The sequence below is a fragment of the Onychomys torridus genome, chromosome 8 (genome assembly GCF_903995425.1).
Source record: "Onychomys torridus chromosome 8, mOncTor1.1, whole genome shotgun sequence".
Taxonomy (NCBI): domain Eukaryota; kingdom Metazoa; phylum Chordata; class Mammalia; order Rodentia; family Cricetidae; genus Onychomys; species Onychomys torridus.
Genome location: NC_050450.1, coordinates 85,350,572 through 85,369,525, shown reverse-complemented (window position 1 = coordinate 85,369,525; position 18,954 = coordinate 85,350,572). Strand labels below are relative to the sequence as shown.

At 40.3% G+C, this 18,954-nt stretch overlaps 1 protein-coding gene across 1 annotated transcript in view; it reads left to right on the top strand.

Moving 5' to 3' along the window:
• Positions 1–18,954, top strand: part of Npepps (aminopeptidase puromycin sensitive) — an 88,260-nt gene that overhangs the window by 53,675 nt on the left and 15,631 nt on the right. The window contains exons 10-17 of the mRNA XM_036196161.1: positions 585–749; positions 2,711–2,815; positions 4,129–4,189; positions 6,472–6,581; positions 10,757–10,820; positions 12,876–13,015; positions 15,190–15,324; positions 16,549–16,768. Of these exons, the coding sequence (XP_036052054.1) occupies positions 585–749; positions 2,711–2,815; positions 4,129–4,189; positions 6,472–6,581; positions 10,757–10,820; positions 12,876–13,015; positions 15,190–15,324; positions 16,549–16,768 (1,000 nt within the window). The remainder of the gene's footprint in view (positions 1–584; positions 750–2,710; positions 2,816–4,128; positions 4,190–6,471; positions 6,582–10,756; positions 10,821–12,875; positions 13,016–15,189; positions 15,325–16,548; positions 16,769–18,954) is intronic.

The window sequence follows — 18,954 nt, the reverse complement described above, 5'->3', positions numbered from 1 at the left end:
GCCTGGCCAGAACTTTCTTCTTGTGGCAGGGCCAGGCAACATGGTTTCACTTTGTAACTCAAACAAGTGATCCTCCCAAGTTCTGGGATCCTAAGAGTATACCCCAGTAGGGGCTGGAGAGATGGCTCAGCAGTTAGCAGCACTGGCTGCTCTTCCAGAGGACCCAGGTTCAATACCCAGCACTCACAACTGTCTGTAACTCCAATTCCAGAGGGTCCAACATCCTTACATGCAGACAACCACCAATGCACATGAAATAAAAATACATAAATTGAAAAAAAAATAAAGTTTTTTATTTTTATGTTTTTGCACTGTGAGGTTCTTCTATCTGGTCTTTGCTTATGTGCTCTGTTTTCCCTTTCTGTACACTTAAAACTCTTCCTCCTTTATCCATGTTATCATCAGTTGGCATTTCTTTTATTATTCTTTTCTAAAATACGGGTTCTTTACTAGCTGGTTTCTGTTGAATTTTAGGTTAGTAAAGTACAAATTTTTCAAGTATAATAGAAGGGAGACATGGTTCTAAAAAAATGGAATGACTATTATTTTGTTTCCTTCACTTGTTTCTACCTCTTTCTTTTTAGGAATGGTGGACTCATCTGTGGTTGAATGAAGGCTTTGCATCCTGGATTGAGTATCTTTGTGTAGACCACTGCTTTCCAGAGTATGATATCTGGACTCAGTTTGTTTCTGCAGATTATACTCGGGCCCAGGAACTTGATGCCTTAGATAACAGCCATCCTATTGAAGTGAGCTATACTTTCCAACCATTTTAGTGAAATAAGTATAATTTATTATGTCTCAAGATGCTTAGAATTCTGAAAGGAAAAGCTGCATGGATGATTTCCCTGGGATGATTTATTTTTAGCTCATATTTCTAGGCTTGGAACTGATAAGAATAAAATCTAAATAACATTTCTCTTTAAGGTAGGGAATAAATTTTGTCTTTGTAGAGGCAGGGACTATGGGCATTTAATGAGGAAACCATGTCTATTGAGCAATACTACAACTGGTGCCAACAGTTTTGGACATAGTTCAGTATCATCAACGTGCAGTGCTTTTGTCTAGTGCTTTGCCAGGCCTTTCCTTTTTTTTTTCTCTAGAGCTGAGGACCGAACCCAGGGAGGGCCTTGTGCTTGCTAGGCAAGCGCTCTACCACTGAACTAAAGCTAAATCCCCAACCCCCTGGCCTTTCCTTGTTCTTTCTTTGTTTATTTTTAAACTTTTATTAATTATTAATAGATTGTGATTTTTTAAAAAAAAATTTCTTTCTGTTTCTTTTTTTTTCCTTTTTGGTTTTTCAAGACAAGGTTTCCCTGTGTAGCCCTGGCTGTCCTGGAGCTTACTCTGTAGATGAGGCTGCGCCTCTCCAACTCAGCCACCTGCTACCTGCTTCCTCCCAAGTACTTGGATTAAAGGTGTATATCACCACGACTGGCTTTGTTTTGCTTATTATTATTATTTTTTTATATTGGTGGGAAAACATGCCACAGTGTGTGTGTATGTGGCTACCAGAAGACAGCTCCTAAGAGTTGGTTATCTCCTTCCACTGTAAGTTTTGAGGATCAAACTTGTCAGGTTTATATGGTTACTTCTTTTACCCACTAGGCCATCTTGTATGCTTTTTTTTTTTTTTTTAATGCCCATTTTTAAAAATTTGTTTTTATTTTATGTACATTGGTGGTTTGCCTACATGTGTGCCTGTGTGAGGGTGTCAGATATTAGAGTTACAAACAGTTGTGAGCTGCCATGTGGCTGCTGGGAATTGAGCCTGGGTCCCCTGGAAAATAGCCAGTGTTCACAATCACTGAGTGATCTCTCCAGCCCCCTACTTATGGGTTTTTTGTTTGTTTGTTTGTTTTGTTTTTTTGAGCTGAGGGCCAAACCCAGGACCTTGTGCTCGCTATGCAAGCGCTCTACCACTGAGCTAAATCCCCAACCCCTATTTTTGGTTTTTGAGATAAGATTTTGTTTGTGACCCTGGCTAGCTTAAAACTCAGTATGTAGCCTAGGCTAGCCTGAAAGTCATGGGTGATTTTCCTGTATTTGCTTTCTAAGAGTGAGGAGGTGCATCATTGTATGTGGGTAGCTCTTGGAGTTGATAGACTTTGATCCAGGAACTAGAGTCACTGTCCTCAGTGTATTTAACCCGTGTCCTAGACTGTGGCTTTCAACCTTCCACTCCTGTCACCCTCCGACACAGGTCTTCATGTTGTGGTGACCCCAACCATAGTTTTTGTGTTGTTACAGCATAACTAACTTTGCTACTATTATGAATCGGAGTGTAAATATCTGATATGCAACCCCTGTAAAAGGGTCACTTGACCCCTGCTTGGGGGTCACAACCCACTGGTTGAGTACAGCTATTCTAAACCTTTATAATTTGTGGAAGAAATCAAATGGTTTTCATCATGGTGTTCTCTCCAGACACACTCAAGAATAAATGGAGCTTTAACAGATTGCCTTTCAGATTCTCCTTTCAAAGGAGAGTCAGGACTAAAACCTAGGCTGGACTGCAGCAGTGATTATGCTATATGTTCTCTTGAAGTTAATTACTCTTATTTTTTAAGGGTTGTCATATACTTTTCATGAGTAACTTAAGGCAGAAGAATATTAGCGTTAGAAGGGTTTTCCTAGAAAGCTTTTTATGTAATTCAGTGTTACAGGCTATCTGCTTCCTGTCATAACCCTGAATCACACTGTCTGCCAGGTCAGTGTGGGCCATCCATCTGAGGTTGATGAGATATTTGATGCTATATCGTATAGCAAAGGTGCATCTGTTATCCGAATGCTACATGACTACATCGGCGATCAGGTAAAAAAAAACAATTTTTTTTCTTCCAATCCTGAAATCATAGTTTTAAAGCATGGACAAAAATTTGGGGGTTGGGGATTTAGCTCAGTGGTAGAGCTCTTGCCTAGCAAGCACAAGGCCCTGGGTTCAGTCCTCAGCTAAAAAAAACCAAAAAACAAAAAACAAAAAACAAATTGGTTATTAGAGTTCCCTAGAAAAGTGCTACACAAGTTAGAGTGTCTGTGGTTAGAGTGGGAAGCTGGGCGTGTGATCCCAGCACTGGGGAGGCAGAGGCAGCGAGGGGCTGTCTCAAGGTCAGCCTGGGCTACATGGTAAGACCTTATCTGTATTGGTTAATTTCCTATTGATGGGACAAAACACCATGGCCCTGACAACTTCTAGAAGGAAGCATTTAATGGGGCTTACATAATGTCACCATTATGGAGGAGCCTGACAACAGGCAGGCATGGCACTGGGACTTTACCTAAGAGCTTCCCCCTTTATTTTTTATCCCCTGAGATTGGGTTTTTCTTTTTTTCTTTTTTTTTTCCTGGAGCTGAGGACCGAACCCAGGGCCTTGCGCTTGCTCTAACACTGAGCTAAATCCCCAACCCCGAGATTGGACTTTTCTGTGTAGCCCTGGCTGTCCTGGAACTGCTCTGTACCAAACTGGCCTCAAACGTAGAGATTCATCTACCTCTGCCTCTCGAGTGCTGGAAATAAAGGTGTGCCTCACCACCCAGCTAACAGCTCTCATCTTGAGACAAAGCCACCAGTTAGAGCTAAATGGGAATGGCAAAAGTCTTTTGAAGCCTCAAAGTCTGCCTCTAGTACCACACCTCCACATAAAGGCCACAACTCCTAATCTTTCTCAAACAGTTCTACTAACTAGGGATCAAGAATTCAAACATATAAGTCTTTGGGGACCATTCTCAATCAAACCACCACACTGTCAAAATAAATAAATAAAGGTACCACATTAAAAGCAAAAGTAGATTGGGGGGGGGGGCACGCTCACACCTTTAATCCCTAGCACTTGTGAGGCAGAGACAGGTGGATCTCTGTGAGTTCAAGTCAGCCTGGTCTACAAAGCGAGTTCCAGGACAGCTAAGGATACACAGAGAAACCCTGTCTCAAAAAGAAAAAAATCCCAGCAAATATAGAAGATAAAGTGTAGTTACTCTCAGATAAAAGGTAGTGGGCTACAAAAGGATACATATTTTTAAACATATCTGTTACTATAGTATTTGAGTATATTTACTTTTGACTAATGTGCATGTCTACTATAAATTCTGAGGTCTGAGTCACTTGACTTTAAAAATTATATTTTTCAGGACTTTAAGAATGGAATGAACATGTATTTAACCAAGTTCCAACAAAAGAATGCTTCCACAGGTAATCTTGGCGGTTTGTTTTAATCTGTGTCTCCATCCTTGCTTTCCTTTTTTTGTCAAGCTCAGTCCAGGGCTCTCAGGCATGCAGAGCACATACTCCCACCAGTCTGAGCTGCACCCTGGCTTCAAAGATAATGCCTAGTGACTTGAGATAGAAATACAGATAAAGGCCCTGGGTTTGATTTTTCAACACCAGACAAGGGGTGCTGGAGGTAAAATGTTATTTTACACACGAAGGTCATTTTATAATGAGTTATTTGCAGATTACAGACTACACTTTGAATAACAAAATCTACTTAATGTTTTTATTCCAGCTGTTTATGAAAGATGATTGTCATTCCTGATGCTTGGGCTGCCAGGAATGGTTTTGCAAACCATCCTCTTGCAAAAAGTTCAGTGCTTTCTGTCTTTCCTCATTCCTAGTCCCCAAATACACAACTCTGTGGTCTATTAGAATTTCGTGATTGCCTACTAACCCAGTCCTTGTGGCTTTGCTCTATTCATCTCCTGCGCTAAGGCTGAAGCTACTTCTCCCAAGTATTGTGCTACTTCCTGTTGTATTTCTTTCATGTTGAGGTCCGTACCTCTTTGTAAGCCATACTGCCCTGAATACTTTCTCTCTCGCCTGTTTTTAGTGTCAGCTCCTTATTCTTCTGTACTGTTCTTTTCTGGTACTGAGCTACCGATTTCTTTTTTTTTTTTTTTTTTTTTTTTTTAATTTTTTTTTTTTTTTTGAGGGGTGCAAGAACAGTGTCCTCTATGTATGTAGTCTTGGCTGTCCTGGAACCAGCCATGTAGACTGGGTTCTCCCTGTACATGCAGGGATCCTCCTGCTTCTGCCTCACATGTTCCATGACACCCAGCAACATCACCGTGTGTGTGTGTGTGTGTGTGTGTGTGTGTGTGTGTGTGTGTGTGTGAAAATACAACAAATGTAGACATCAGAGGACACTTTTGAGAGTTGATTCTCTTCTGTCACTAAAGGTGAGGGTAGAGCTCAGGTGTCAGGCTTGTATAGCAAGTGCTTTTACTTACAAGCCCCACCCTCATTTTGTTTTGCTTGTTTGCTTATTGTTTGTAATTATGTGTATGTGTCTATGTATGGGTCCATACCTATACGTGTGCATGAGTACACATGCCCCGAAGACCAGAGACATCAGATCCCTTTAAAGCTGGAGTTAGGGGCTGTTGTAAACAGCCATGCATGAGTGTTGGGAACTGGTCCTTTGCAAGAACAATAAATGCTTTTAACCATTGAGTCATCTCTCCAGCCCAACTTTCACGCCTGGCAACATTGAATATATATTTTAACTTAGGTTATTTAAATGGATGTAATGGCTTTTAAGTTTGTCAACAAATGTTTCTATGACTTTGTTTTTATTTCTTTTTGTTTGAACTTATCTGTTTGTCTCATTTATGATAATTTTTAATTTTCCTAATGACCAGAATGATTAAATTCATCTTAGAATAGAAGTCCAATTGTTTTTTTGTTTTATGTGTGTCAAGGGTGTGTGCACATATGTGCTTGCAGAAGCCAAGCGTCAATGTTGAATATCTTCCTCAATTACTGTATGTCTTACTTGGGGTTTTTTGTTTTGTTTTTTGTGGGTTTGTTTGTTTGTTTGTTTTTTGGAGACAGGGTTCGGTGCCTGTCCTGGATCTGTAGACCAGGCTGGCCTTGAACTCACAGAGATCCTTCCTGGCCCTGCTTCCTGAGTGATGGGATTAAAGGCATGCGCCACCACCACCCGGCTTACCTTACTTGTTTTGAGAAAGGATCTCTCCCTGAACCTCATCTACTAGGCTAGTAAAGCTGGTCAACAACAGGACCCCTCTTGTCTCTGCTTCCCTAGCACTAGGAGCTTATAAGCTCCCAATTTTTTTTCTCTTCTTTTTTTTTTTTTTGTTTTTTTTGTTTTTTTGTTTTTTAAAGACAGGATTTTCTAACATAGTCTGGCAGTCCTAGAACTCACTATGTAGATCAGGCTGGCCTCAAACTCAGACACATCCTCATGCTTCTGCCTCTCAAGTGCTAGGATTGAAGGCCCCAGTTTTTTATGTGGATGCTGGTATGGCAAGAATTGCACCAAGTGAGTCATCCCCTGAAATACTCTTTAGAGTAGAATTTACTTAGTTATAGTATTGTGAGTGGGGCATTTGTTTGACCCACTGTGTGCTAGAGAAATCGGTTTGTAAGCCGTGCAATGTTAAGGGTTAAATGAATTTTCTGATTTAGGAAAGAAACATAAACATTTCTGGTTATTATTTTCATTTTTCTTCTAGAGGATCTCTGGGAAAGTTTGGAAAATGCCAGTGGTAAACCCATAGCAGCTGTGATGAATACCTGGACCAAACAGATGGGATTCCCTCTCATTTATGTGGAAGCTGAACAGGTAAACCTATACATAAGAAGCTCTTGCACAGCCAGGTGTGGGATCTCATTCCGGTAATCTCTGGATTTAGGTGAGACATGAGGAATCATGAGTTTGAGGACAACCTAGCCAGATGGTTTGAAAAAAAAAAGAGTATTAGCACACAAGGATAACTGTTTTTTCTCTGAGGATTTCATTCCTCAAAACTGGTAAGCTTATTAATGATTACACTTAATGAAGACTACTAGATGATACTTGTTTTTTTCTTTAGGCTCAGCACTCATATAAGACTTCAGTAGCCTGCCCGATGTAGTAGCTTTAATCCCAGCACTTGGGAAGCAGAAGTAGACAGATTTCTTGTGAGTCTTAGCCCAGCCTAGTGGTGCATAGTATGTTCCAGGACAGCCAGAGCTACATTGCCTTGGGGGGTGGGTGGGTAGGTAATAAAAAGACTTCAGTGAACACATGAGTTACCACAGAGAACAGTAATTCTCCTCTTCCCAGTACTATAAAAACTTATTTTACTTTTCTATCCAGATGCTTTCTAGGTCTTACTGTCTTTGTTTTTATTAGTTTTTGTCCCAATGCCTAGCCAATGAGCGCATACAAAGGTGTTTTGGGGGGCTGGAGAGATGGCTTAATGGTTAAGAGCACTGATTGCTCTTCCAGAGGACCCTGGTTCAATTCCCAGCACCCACATGGCAGCTCACAACTGTCTATAACTCCAGTTCCTGAGACCCAATACCCATGGCAAAACACCAATGTACGTGAAATAAAAATAAATAAATTAAAATTTTTTAAAAAAAGATGTTTTTGCCTGGCGGTGGTGGTGCACACCTTTAATCCCAGCACTCGGGAGGCAGAGGCAGGCGGATCTCTGATTTCGAGGCCAGCCTGGGCTATAGAGTGCGTTCCAGGAAAGGTGCAAAGCGACACAGAGAAACCCTGTCTCGAGGAAAACAACAACAACAAAAAAAGGTGTTTTTCTTTTGATTTTTTTGAGACAGGTTATCTCTATGCAGTCCTAGCTGGCCCGGGTCTCTTACATTCTAGAATGCATAATTTCCATAAGCCATAATACCTCTTTTTTTAAAAAAATTATTTTTACTTAATTGTAATTTTTTGTTTGATTGTTTTTGTTCTTTCTTTGAGACAGGGTTTCTCTGTGCAACAGTCCTGCCTGTCCTGGAACCGGCTTTGTAGACCAGACTGGCCTAGAACTCACTGAGATCCGCCTGCCTCTGCCTCCCAAGTGCTGGGATTAAAGGCAGTCACCACCACTGATCCACTCACAAAATTTGTTAAATCATTATTTCACGTGTATGCTTGATTTCCCTGTATATATATATATATATGTCTGTGCACTATGTGTGTGCCCATTAACCATGAAGGCCAGAAGAGGGCATCAGATCCCTTGGAACTGGAATTGCACAGATGGTTGTTAGTTTCTACTGAGTAGTGGGAAATCAAACCCAGGTCCTCTGGAAGGAGGAATAATCAGTGCTTGTAACTGTTGAGCCAGCCCTTTGGCCTGGATTTGGGGAGGCGGGGAGCAGTTTTGAGATAGTTTCTCCATGTAGTTTGGCCTGAATTTTTTAACTTTAGTTTTTTTATTTTTATCTATTCATTCATTTATTTATCTAGTGATTCTGTGGATTGAACCTAGGACCTTTTCTTTTTTGTTTTTTTGTGGGGTTTTTTTGTTATTGTTTTTTGTGGGTTTTTGTTGTTGTTGTTGTTTGTTTGTTTTTTGAGACAAGGCTTCTCTGTGTAGCCTTGGCTCTCCACTCTCCTTGGAGACCAGGCTTACCTTGAACTCATAGAGATCTGCCTGCCTCTGCCTCCCAAGTGCTGAGACTAAAGACATGCACCACCACCACCCAGCCCAACCATTTTTCTTATTTGTTTGCTTGCTTGTTCATTTTTTTTCTTTTTTGTTTGTTTTGTTTTTTGGAAACATGGTCTTCCTATGTAGCCCTGGCTGTCCCCGAACTTCCAGAGATCTGCCTGCCTTTTCTTCCCCAGTAATGAGATTAAAGGCTGTGACACTATGCCTGAATTTCATTTCTGTTTCTTATACTTAGTTACTAAGGTCATTGTTTATAAAGGTTTTGTTTTGTTTTTCAAGACAGGGTTTCTCTGTAGCGTTGGAAGCTGTCCTGTGTAGACCAGGCTGGCCTCGAACTCACAGAGATCCACCTGCCTCTGCCTCCTGAGTACTGGGATTACAGGTGTGCGCCACCACCGCTCGGTCTGTTTTTGTTTTTTAAAGATTTATTTATTATGTATACAGAAGAGGGCGCCAGATCTCATTATGTATGGTTGTGAGCCACCATGTGGTTGCTGGGAATTGAACTCAGGACCTCTGGAAGAGCAGGTGGTGCTCTTGATCTCCTAGCCATCTCTCCAGCCCCCATACTAAGGTCTTTTTTTTTTTTTTTTTAGTCTAGGTTTACATTTAATTTAAGTATGTTCAAATCTTTTATATTGTGTGCTCTTTAAATAATTTACTTGTATTTTATGTACATTGGTGTTTGTGTGCTTTTTGAAATATCCCAGAATGTAATGTTGATGAGCAGTCAGGAAAATGACTGCCTATTGGTTGGATTTTTTTTTTCTTTGGTGGAGGTTGAATGCATGGTGTAGGTGTGCATGTTTGTGTGTGCGCATGCAGGTGGTAAAGGATAGAGGTCAGTGGGCTGTACACTTGGTTTTCTGACAGGATCTCTCACTGGAACCTGGGATTTGACAGTTTGACTAGGTGGACTGGTCAGTAGGCTCCAGGGCTCTGCTGTTTCTACCTTGGAGACACTGGATTCTAAGTTTTCATTATCACACCCCAGTTTTTACATGGGTGTTGGGGATTGAACTCAGGTCCTGGTGTTTGCATAGCAAGCATTATTCTGAGCTATCATTTCACCCAAAGTATTTTTTAAACATATAATTTGCTTTTGGTTTTCCAGTTATTTGCAGTCTCCCTCACCTTCACATTTGTGTTTTATTGCAAAACTTGTACTTTGAAAAAAGATGTATATTGCTTTTACATTTAACAAGTAGCAAGCATTCTAAGATTTGAATTCTGAATATTGAATCTACCTGTTAATCTAATAAAGGGGGGGGGGACGACGACGGGACGGGACCCTCTAGATATAATCTTTTTCTATAAAGAGTAGTGCAATTTGATTTGTTTGTTTGTTATGTATACTTTGGGGGGAGTGGAACAAGCCTAGGCTAACTTTCTTTCTTTTTTTATTATTTATTTAAATTTATTTCATGTGCATTGTGTGAGGGTGTCAGGTCCCTGGAAGTGGAGTTACAGATAGTGATATGCTGCCAAGTGGGTGCTGGGAATTGAACCCCAGCCCTCTGGAAGAGCAGTCAGTGCTCTGAACCACTGAGCATCTCTCCAGCCCCCTACGCTGACTTTCAGCTCACTGTACTGTAGCATATTTAAGGGTGACCTGGAAGTCTTACTCTTCTGGTTCCCACTCCCAAGAAACTGGGATTACTGTTGGGCATTGGCATTCTTGGCTTTTTGTTGTGTATATTTTTAAAGACAAAATAAGTTGCTTTTAGGAATTTCTCTCATCTGAGTATTACACACCCTCAGAGGAATCATATTACATAGAAATTGGTCTTTGATTTAAAAAGTTTTACTATATTTAAATTTATTTTGTGTATATATTGAGAGCTAGTCTCTAGGGCATTTAAACAGGCCGTTTTATTTGTTTTTCTTCTGAGGTCTAAGTGAAAAAGATTGACTTTTTAATTTATTCTTTGAAAGTTTTATATACACACACACACACACACACACACACACACACACACACACATATACATATACAATGTATCTTGTATCCCCAGAACTCTTCTCAACACATCCCATTCCCACCTTCATGTGTGTCCCCCCCCCTTTTTTTTTAAATAACTCACTACATGCACATGGCTATGGGGCCAGCCACTGGAGCATGAACAACCTATAGGGGCCACACATCTGAAGAAAATGGACTATCTCCCACCCCAAAGCAGCTGCTTATCAGCTAGGGGTGGGCTTAGATTCCCTCCCTCAAGAGTGACTTTTCTATTCTTAGTACCCTCATCTGTGTCACATAAGACATCTGTGCTGTCTATCTTAGTCTCAGTAACACCCCTCCCCCAATCACCGTTGTTATTGTAGCCTTTACTTTGTTCTGTAGGCAGAAGATGACAGAGTGCTGAGGCTGTCTCAAAAGAAGTTCTGTGCCAGTGGACCATATGTAGGTGAGCAATATGCTATAAGAGGGGCTGGCTGATCAATAAATTCTGGGTTCTCACTAGTGGTTTTCAAATTAAGAGTAAATAATACCATGTTATTTAGTTTTTGTTTAGTTATACTTTGAGTTTAATTTGTTTTATTTATTTTATGTATATGTGTGCCTATCTGTATGTGCAGGAACTATATGCAGGTACTATAAGGAGAGAAGAGGGCATCAGATCCCCTAGAAGAGAAGTTACTGGCAAGTGTTAGCCACATTGTGGTGCTGGGAGTTGAACCCAAGTCTTCTGGAAAAGCAGCCAGTGCTCTTAACTGCTGAGCCATCTCTTCAGCCCCAGTCTTTAAAATGTTATGTCTCTCATGTTGAAAATGAGTGAAAAAGGGTTGGAATACCTAAGAAATGATTTTTTAGTCTTACTCTTGAAGGAATTACTGTGTTACTTTTTTTTTTTTTTTGGTTAAAGTTATTGGACGTAATAAGAATTAAGTCCAGTGATAATTGTCTTTACTTAGTAGTCCTTATACACGGCACTAGAGTTGGTTCATACTTTGCTTTCTCAGTGTTGTTACAAGGTAGAGAATAGTATTTTCCTTTTACACATACAGAAGCTAAGGTATGGCTAGGTTAGTTAAGTTGCTCAAAGTCAGCTGGGTATGATGGTGCACACCTTTAATCCCAGTACTTGGGGAGGCAGAGGCAAGCAAATCTCTGTGAATTTGAGGACAGCCTGGTCTACATAACAAGTTCCAGGACAACCAGGACTATGTAGAAAGACCCTCTTTCTTTCTTTCTTTCTTTCTTTCTTTCTTTCTTTCTTTCTTTCTTTCTTTCTTCCTTCCTTCCTTCCTTCCTTCCTTCCTTCCTTCCTTCCTTCCTTCTTTCCTTCCTTCCTTCCTTCCTTCCTTCCTTCCTTCCTTCCTTCCTTCCTTCCTTCCTTTTTTTAAAGATTTATTTATTATGTACACAGAAGAGGGCGCCAGATCCCATTACAGATGGTTGTGAGCCACCATGTGGGTGGTGGGAATTGAACTCAGGACCTCTGGAAGAGCAGTCAGTGCTCTTAAACTCTGAACCATCTCTCCAGCCCCAAAAGACACTGTTTCAATCACCCACTTCTCCACTGTCCCCCACAAAAAACATTTCTTCAGATCACCTGTCTAATAAGTTTAAAGGAGTGGGACTCCAGATAAGATAGGTGAGATCCCTGAGCTTGCCCTCTCAACTACCTTCTCAGATGACTTCTCTGCTTTTAAGCTCTTTTTACCTATCAAATTTTACCCAGGAAATTACATTTAAATTGAAGAAATTAAGTTTTCTTTCCTTTAAAATAGTAATCTCAGTGTAGTCCACTATGACCAGAACAGTGTAGGCAGCATTAAAACCTGGAGTATTTAAGTGGTGGGGTTTGAGTGGTGATTTAACCTGTTTGTTTGTTTTTCAAGATTGGGTTTCACTGTGTGGCCCTGGGTGTCCTGGAACTCACTCTGTAGACCAGTCTGTTCTCAGAGATCCAATGCCTCTGCCCTCCAAGTACTAGGAATAAAGGCGTGTGCCACCACTGCCACCGGTTGTGACTTGACATGTGGCATACTTAAATGTTGATTGGGTGCCTTTTTAAAATCGCTCTGTTAATGCACTAACACCAAGTCTGATTTGCTGTTTGATATCTGAGACAGTGTCGTACTTCTCACATGCTCTGGCTTTTACATGTGGCTCCTCAGTGATGGACTAGAGTGGCCCCCAAGGTTTCTGCTATCCCAGTGTAGCAGTTTGTGAGCCCTTGAAGAAAAAGCACCTGAGAACTCTCACTGCTCAAATTGGACAACAGAGTCACTGTTGGCTTTACTGCTCTGTTTGAGTTCATTATTCTCTTTGAGACAACCGTAATTTTGATATTAAATTATTTTTTCCTTTGCAATAATATTACTCAAGTCACCTGGAAGCCTAGTGTAACCCTGAGAATGTGTCTTCGATACAATACTAACAGTCTTCTGTCTACCTTGCCTCCTGTTTAGTGTAACGTTGTCTTTAATTTTCTATTTGTTCTCTTCTTGTTTAGGTGAAGACTGTCCTCAGTGGATGGTTCCTATCACAATCTCAACTAGTGAAGACCCCAACCAAGCTAAACTAAAAATACTAATGGATAAACCAGAGATGACTGTGGTTTTAAAAAATGTCAAACCAGACCAGTGGGTGAAGGTGAGTAGAGAATGGCATAGGTGTTTTTAACCTTACTGAAACCATTTGTTTCTTTTACTATGCCTTCTGCGGCTAGCTCTGAATTGTATTCTTTTAGTTTAGACTAGTACTTTCCAGGAGAAGAAGGAAAGACTGAAGTGTGGGAAGGAAAAATAAGAGTTGACTACATTTATTTGGTCACACACACCTCTAACCCCAGCACCCAGTAGGCTGAAGCTAGAGGTTAGAGGTTAGAGTTTGAGGTAGCCTAGGTGAGTGAGACTTTGTTTCAGAAAAGGAAAGGAAGGAGTAAATAGTATACATAAAACATTTGTAGGGGTTGGGGATTTAGCTCAGTGGTAGAGCACCTGCATAGCAAGTGCAAGGCCCTGGGTTTGATCCTCAGCTTAAAAAAAAAAAAACAAAACATTTGTAGTCTTGCAGCTACAAACTACTGCCCTCCCATTCTAAAAAGCTAAACACGGTGGTAAACACTTTTAATCCCAGCCTTTGGGAGGCAGAGGCAGGCTGATGTCTTAAGTTCAGTCTACAGAGTGAGTTCCAGGCCAGCCAGTGCTACACAGAAAAACCCTGTATTGAAAAACAAAAAATCAAAGAATTTTTTTGGTTATTTATACAGTATCTTTTTTTTTTTTTTTTTAAGATTTATTGATTATGTATACAATGTTCTGCCTACATGTATGCCTGCATTCCAGAAGAGGGCACCAGATCTTATGATTACAGATGGTTGTGAGCCTCCATGTGGTTGCTGGGAATTGAACTCAGAACCTCTTTTTTTTTTTCCCCTTAGAATTTATGTATTTATTATGTATACCGTGTTCTATCTGCATTCATGCCTGCAAACCAGAAGAGGGCACCAGATCTCATTACTGATGGTTTTGAGCCGCCATGTAGTTGCTGGGAATTGAACTCAGAACCTTTGGAAGAGTAGCCAGTGCTCTTAACCGCTGAGCCATCAGCCCCATATAATATCTTTTTATGATTCATGTGTTTTTTGTTTTATTTGCATTGGTGTTTTGCCTGCATGTGTGTCTGTGTGAGTGTGTCAGATCTTGGAGTTACAGACAGTTGTGTACTGCTATATGGTTATTGGGAATTGAACCTGGGGCCTCTGGAAGCCAGTGCTCTTGACCACTGAGCCATCTCTCCAGCCCTATTTTTATAGTATTTCTACATAGTAAACTTTATAATTTCATTTTACATGTTTTCTTTTGTTTATTTGCTTGTCAAGATAGGACTTGCTAGCTAAGAGCACCGACTGCTCTTCAGAGGACCTGGGTTCAATTCCCAGCACCCACATTGGCAGCTCACTGGCACAACTTCAAGATCTGACAACATGTCACAGACATACATCAAGGCAAAACACCAATGCACATAAAATAAAAATAAGTTATTTAAAAAAAAAAAAAAAAAAAAAAGACAAGACTTGCTTAGTAAGAACATACTTGTTTAGTATTCAGGGTCCATGACTTTGATCACTGTCACTACTCAAAAGAACAAAACCTAGCCAGGCAGTGGTGGCGCACGCCTTTAATACGAGCACTCGGGAAGGCAGAGCCAGGTGGATCTCTGTGAGTTCGAGGCCAGCCTGATCGAAGATCCAGGACAGGCTCCAAAACTACACAGAGAAACCCTGTCTTCAAAAACCAAAACAAAATAAAGAACAAAACCTTTGTTTGTTTGTTTCTTTTTGTTTTGTTAATTTTTTTTCCTTTGAGGTAGGGTCTCCCTGTGTTAGCTCTGGCTATCCTGGAACTCATATAGATCAGGGTGGCTACTATTTTCACCCAAAAAAATTTTTTAAAAAGGGGTGGCTAATCAAGCATTGTAGTGCTCATCTTTAATACCAGCATTCTGGAGGCAGATCTCTTTGAGTTTAAGGTCGGCCTGGTCTACATAGTGAGTTCCAGGACAGTCAGAGATGTAGTGAGGCCCTGCCTCCTAAAAAAGTCAAGGGAAGCTGGGCGGTAGTCGCACATGCCTGTAATCCCAGCACTCAGGAGGCCGAGGCAGGCGGATCTCTGTGAGTTCGAGGCCAGCCTGGTCTACCAAGTTCCAGGAAAGGAGCAAAGCTGCACAGAGAAACCCTGTCTTGATAAACCAAAAAAAAAAAAGAACGAAAAGAAAAGTCAAAGGAAAGGAAGTGGTTAATACTAACTATTGGCTCTTTTCAGTTAAATCTGGGAACAGTTGGGTTTTACCGGACTCAGTACAGCTCTGCCATGCTGGAAAGTTTATTACCAGGCATCCGTGACCTTTCTCTGCCCCCAGTGGATCGACTTGGATTACAGAATGACCTCTTCTCTCTGGTGAGCATCTCACACTTAGGTCATCTGATGCATTTTTTTGGTTAAAGGGTCCTGTTTCTCCTGGAGTGTATAAAGCATAATTAGAAGGATATGGTTCTTCCTGAGGATTGGCACATTTGAGATGTCAGCAAATGGCCAATTATTAATTAACATGACAAAATTGTACCTATATCATTTGCCAGAAGCAAATTCCATTTCACTGTTTCTAAGCTAGTTTTTATTTAAACTATCCTTTGTAAGGCAAAATATCTATTCTTTTCCAAACAAATGGATATAAGTCATGAAGAAGTTTCCCTACTGATTTTTTAAAAAACTAATTCAGAGTGATTTTATGTTTTTAAGTAGTACTTGTACTTTGCTAGGAAAGCCAGAATGTTTTAACAGTATGTTATTACTCAAATTATAGCATATCAGCCCCAGAATTATACACATATTTGGCTTTGTTCCAGGAAGGATTTAAAGCAGCAAAATATGTATTTTGTCTTTATGACTACAGCAGGTTAGGTAATTTCAAGATGTCTTTGCCTGTGGTAAAATTGTCATTCTTTCTAGCGTTCCTTTAAATTGGACCTGAAATCTCCTTGCCCTCTGTGATTGCTGATTGGATTCCTTCTTTATAAATGCAGATTAGCATTGATGGACAAATCCTCCCATCTGCTGATCTCACTGCCACGGGAGACCTGTCCCAGGAGAACAGGCTGTTTGTGCAGTTGACTGATAGAACAGAATTTCTTTTTCCAGCTCTTGTTAGTCAGTGCTGAGAGCAAGCCCTCTGAATTTGTAGCCTTCCCATTCATGTTCTTTTAGAAGGGAGTGAAGGAGGAGCTCAAGTTGACACAGTTTGCAGGTTCAGCCCTGAAGAGACTTTGTCAAGAACCAGAGCCCCAACTCTTCTTGCAGCTTTTCTGAAAGTATAAAAAAATTGAAAGCATTAAAGTGATGTCCTAGAAAATGAGTAGAAATAAAAAGTTAACTGGTTTTTGTTGGTTCCAAATTATGAAGTGTAGTGTAGTTTTTTTAAAGGAATTCTTTTACAAATGGCAAAGGAATAAATAAAAGATTTTGTCATAGGATTTTTATTCTACTAGTATTCTGAACTTACTTAGCCTCATTTTCTTAAACCGAAAAGATTAGTAGCAGTAGATAATACCGAAGTACATGTTTGTTTTCTTTTGTCTTGTATAGTTTGAAGGCTGGGCTAATTTGTGTTTTTTCCTATCCCAGGCTCGAGCTGGAATCATTAGCACTGTAGAGGTTCTAAAAGTCATGGAGGCTTTTGTGAATGAGCCCAATTATACTGTATGGAGCGACCTGAGCTGTAACCTGGGGATTCTTTCAACTCTCTTGTCCCACACAGACTTCTATGAGGAAATCCAGGAGTTTGTGAAAGATGTCTTTTCACCTATAGGAGAGAGACTGGGCTGGGACCCCAAACCTGGAGAAGGTAATGATTGAACGTAATGTATGTGGAAAGAGTCTGCCTGAAATTGTTACTTTCTATTCACTTGTGCTTAACAGTTAGGAGCAGCATCTTTGTATCCAGATGTTATTGTGTATTCAGTTAGCAAGAAATTACATCTGCTAAACCTGCTGGTGAAAGTGTCACACCAGCAACAAACAGTAACTCAAGTAGCAGGGAACCCATAGAGACTCTGCTGCCTCAGTATGAATCATCACACCTGGCATCCCTTAGCTCTCTGAAATAAGGATATTAATTGCTTTCTATGTGTGTTTTCCATGATTATGCTATAATCATGTACCTTTTAAAAACTGTCGTTTAAATGTTGAGAATGGTGATTTGTAAGATTTAAATACAATTATTGCCATCTGCTCACTAAATAAGGTGTTTTCTCCTGACTAATCTTAATCTAGGAGTTTTTTTCTTTTTCTAGTGCTGGGTTTAAACCAGTGAGTTATTCCCAGACCACTAATCTGGGAATCTTCAAAAAAGAACAATAATAGTAGCAAATACTTGGCACTGTCTTTTCTTTGTTGATTCAACTAATATTTATGTAGCTAGTAAAAGTCAGGTGCTATTTTAGAAGCTGGTGGTAGAGATAAGCAAAGCCCTAACCCGTGTAGCTTAAATTCTAGTGGGAGACATAGCAAACACGTTGTATTATGGTGAAGGAAAGTATCAAAAAGAAAAATAAAATTAGACAGTGTGAATAAGGAGTACTAAGCCAGTATTTTATAAAAATAGTTGAGGAAAATAATCACTAATAATTGATCTTTGAGCATAGATGGAGAACTGAAAGAGAGGTTTAAGAATAGAACAAATGTAGACCAGACCAGAGGGACTAGAAAGTGACAAAGATCTGAAGGAAGAGCATGGCTGGAGTGTCCATAGAATAACCAGAAGTAGCCAGCATGGTGGAGTACAACTTTAATCCCAGCACTCTGCAAGGCAGAGGCAGGCAGATTTCTAGCCTGATACACAAAGTGAGTACCAAGACAGCCAGAACTGTTACACAAAAAAACCCTATCTTGAAAACAAACAACATATATAATCAGAAGGCTAGTGAGGTCAGGACCAGGCAAAGGCAGGTGAGAGGCCCATGGCAAGTTAACGGTATCCTACAGGGGGTGTGGACTATAGTAAGTTCCTTGTTTTTCACATTTTTGATACAAAGTGATATTTTTTAAAGTTTTGAGCAGAGCAACATGATTTGATTTTCATGACTATGAAAAACAAAGTGAAGGAAAACCAATCATAAGGCTGTTGGAGTAATCCGTTTGAGGTGTTGGTTGCAGCTAGCCCTTACAAGTGTGTATTCTCAGTGTGTTTTGAAGGTAGTGCTAAAACTATTTGATGGAGAACTGAGTGTGGTAGAAAGAAATCTTCTCATCAGGTTAAGACTGCTTAGAGAGGACCAGGCTTGGTGGCCTTTAATCCCAGCGTTTAGGAGGTCTTAAATTCAAGGCTAGCCTAATCTACACAGAGAATTCCAGGCCAGGCAGGGTTACATAGTGAGACCCTCTCTTTAATAAAAAAATGTATACACACACTACTGTAGAAGCACCTTTGGGTACAAAAACCAGAAGAGTTTGGTTTGCTGTCTTTCAGATCGAAGACATCAGAGTAGAGAATGCCTAGAGATCCAAGCTAGGTAAATACATTTTGGAGTTAATAGCATGCAGGTAGTATCTATAGCTGTGAAACTAGAAGAAATCATCTAAAGACTAAGAACAGGTGGAGACGAGAGGTTTGAGAACTGTATCATAGTTCAGAATTTAGAGATTGGTAGAATAAGCATCAAAGCCAGGCATGCTGGTGGTACATTCCTGTAATTAGGAAGCAGAAATATGCAAGACCAGCCTAGTCTACCTAGAGGTCTTTGTTCTTTGTCTCAAAAAACAAAAGAAGATTCGACATGGTGATCCACACCACCAATCTTTGGGAGGTTGAGGCAGGAACATCAGGAGTCACATCCTCAGCTTCATAGAAAAACCAAGGCCACCCTGGACCATGTGATACTCAGAGAGAAGAACGTGAAGAATCACAAAGAAACTGACTGGCCAGTGAGAGAGAGAGCCAGGAGAAAGTAGACTGGCCTAGAACTTACCTAGACAACCCTTTAAAAAGAATTTTGTTGACAACAGGAGTAGAATTGAGGATATGGGATTAGA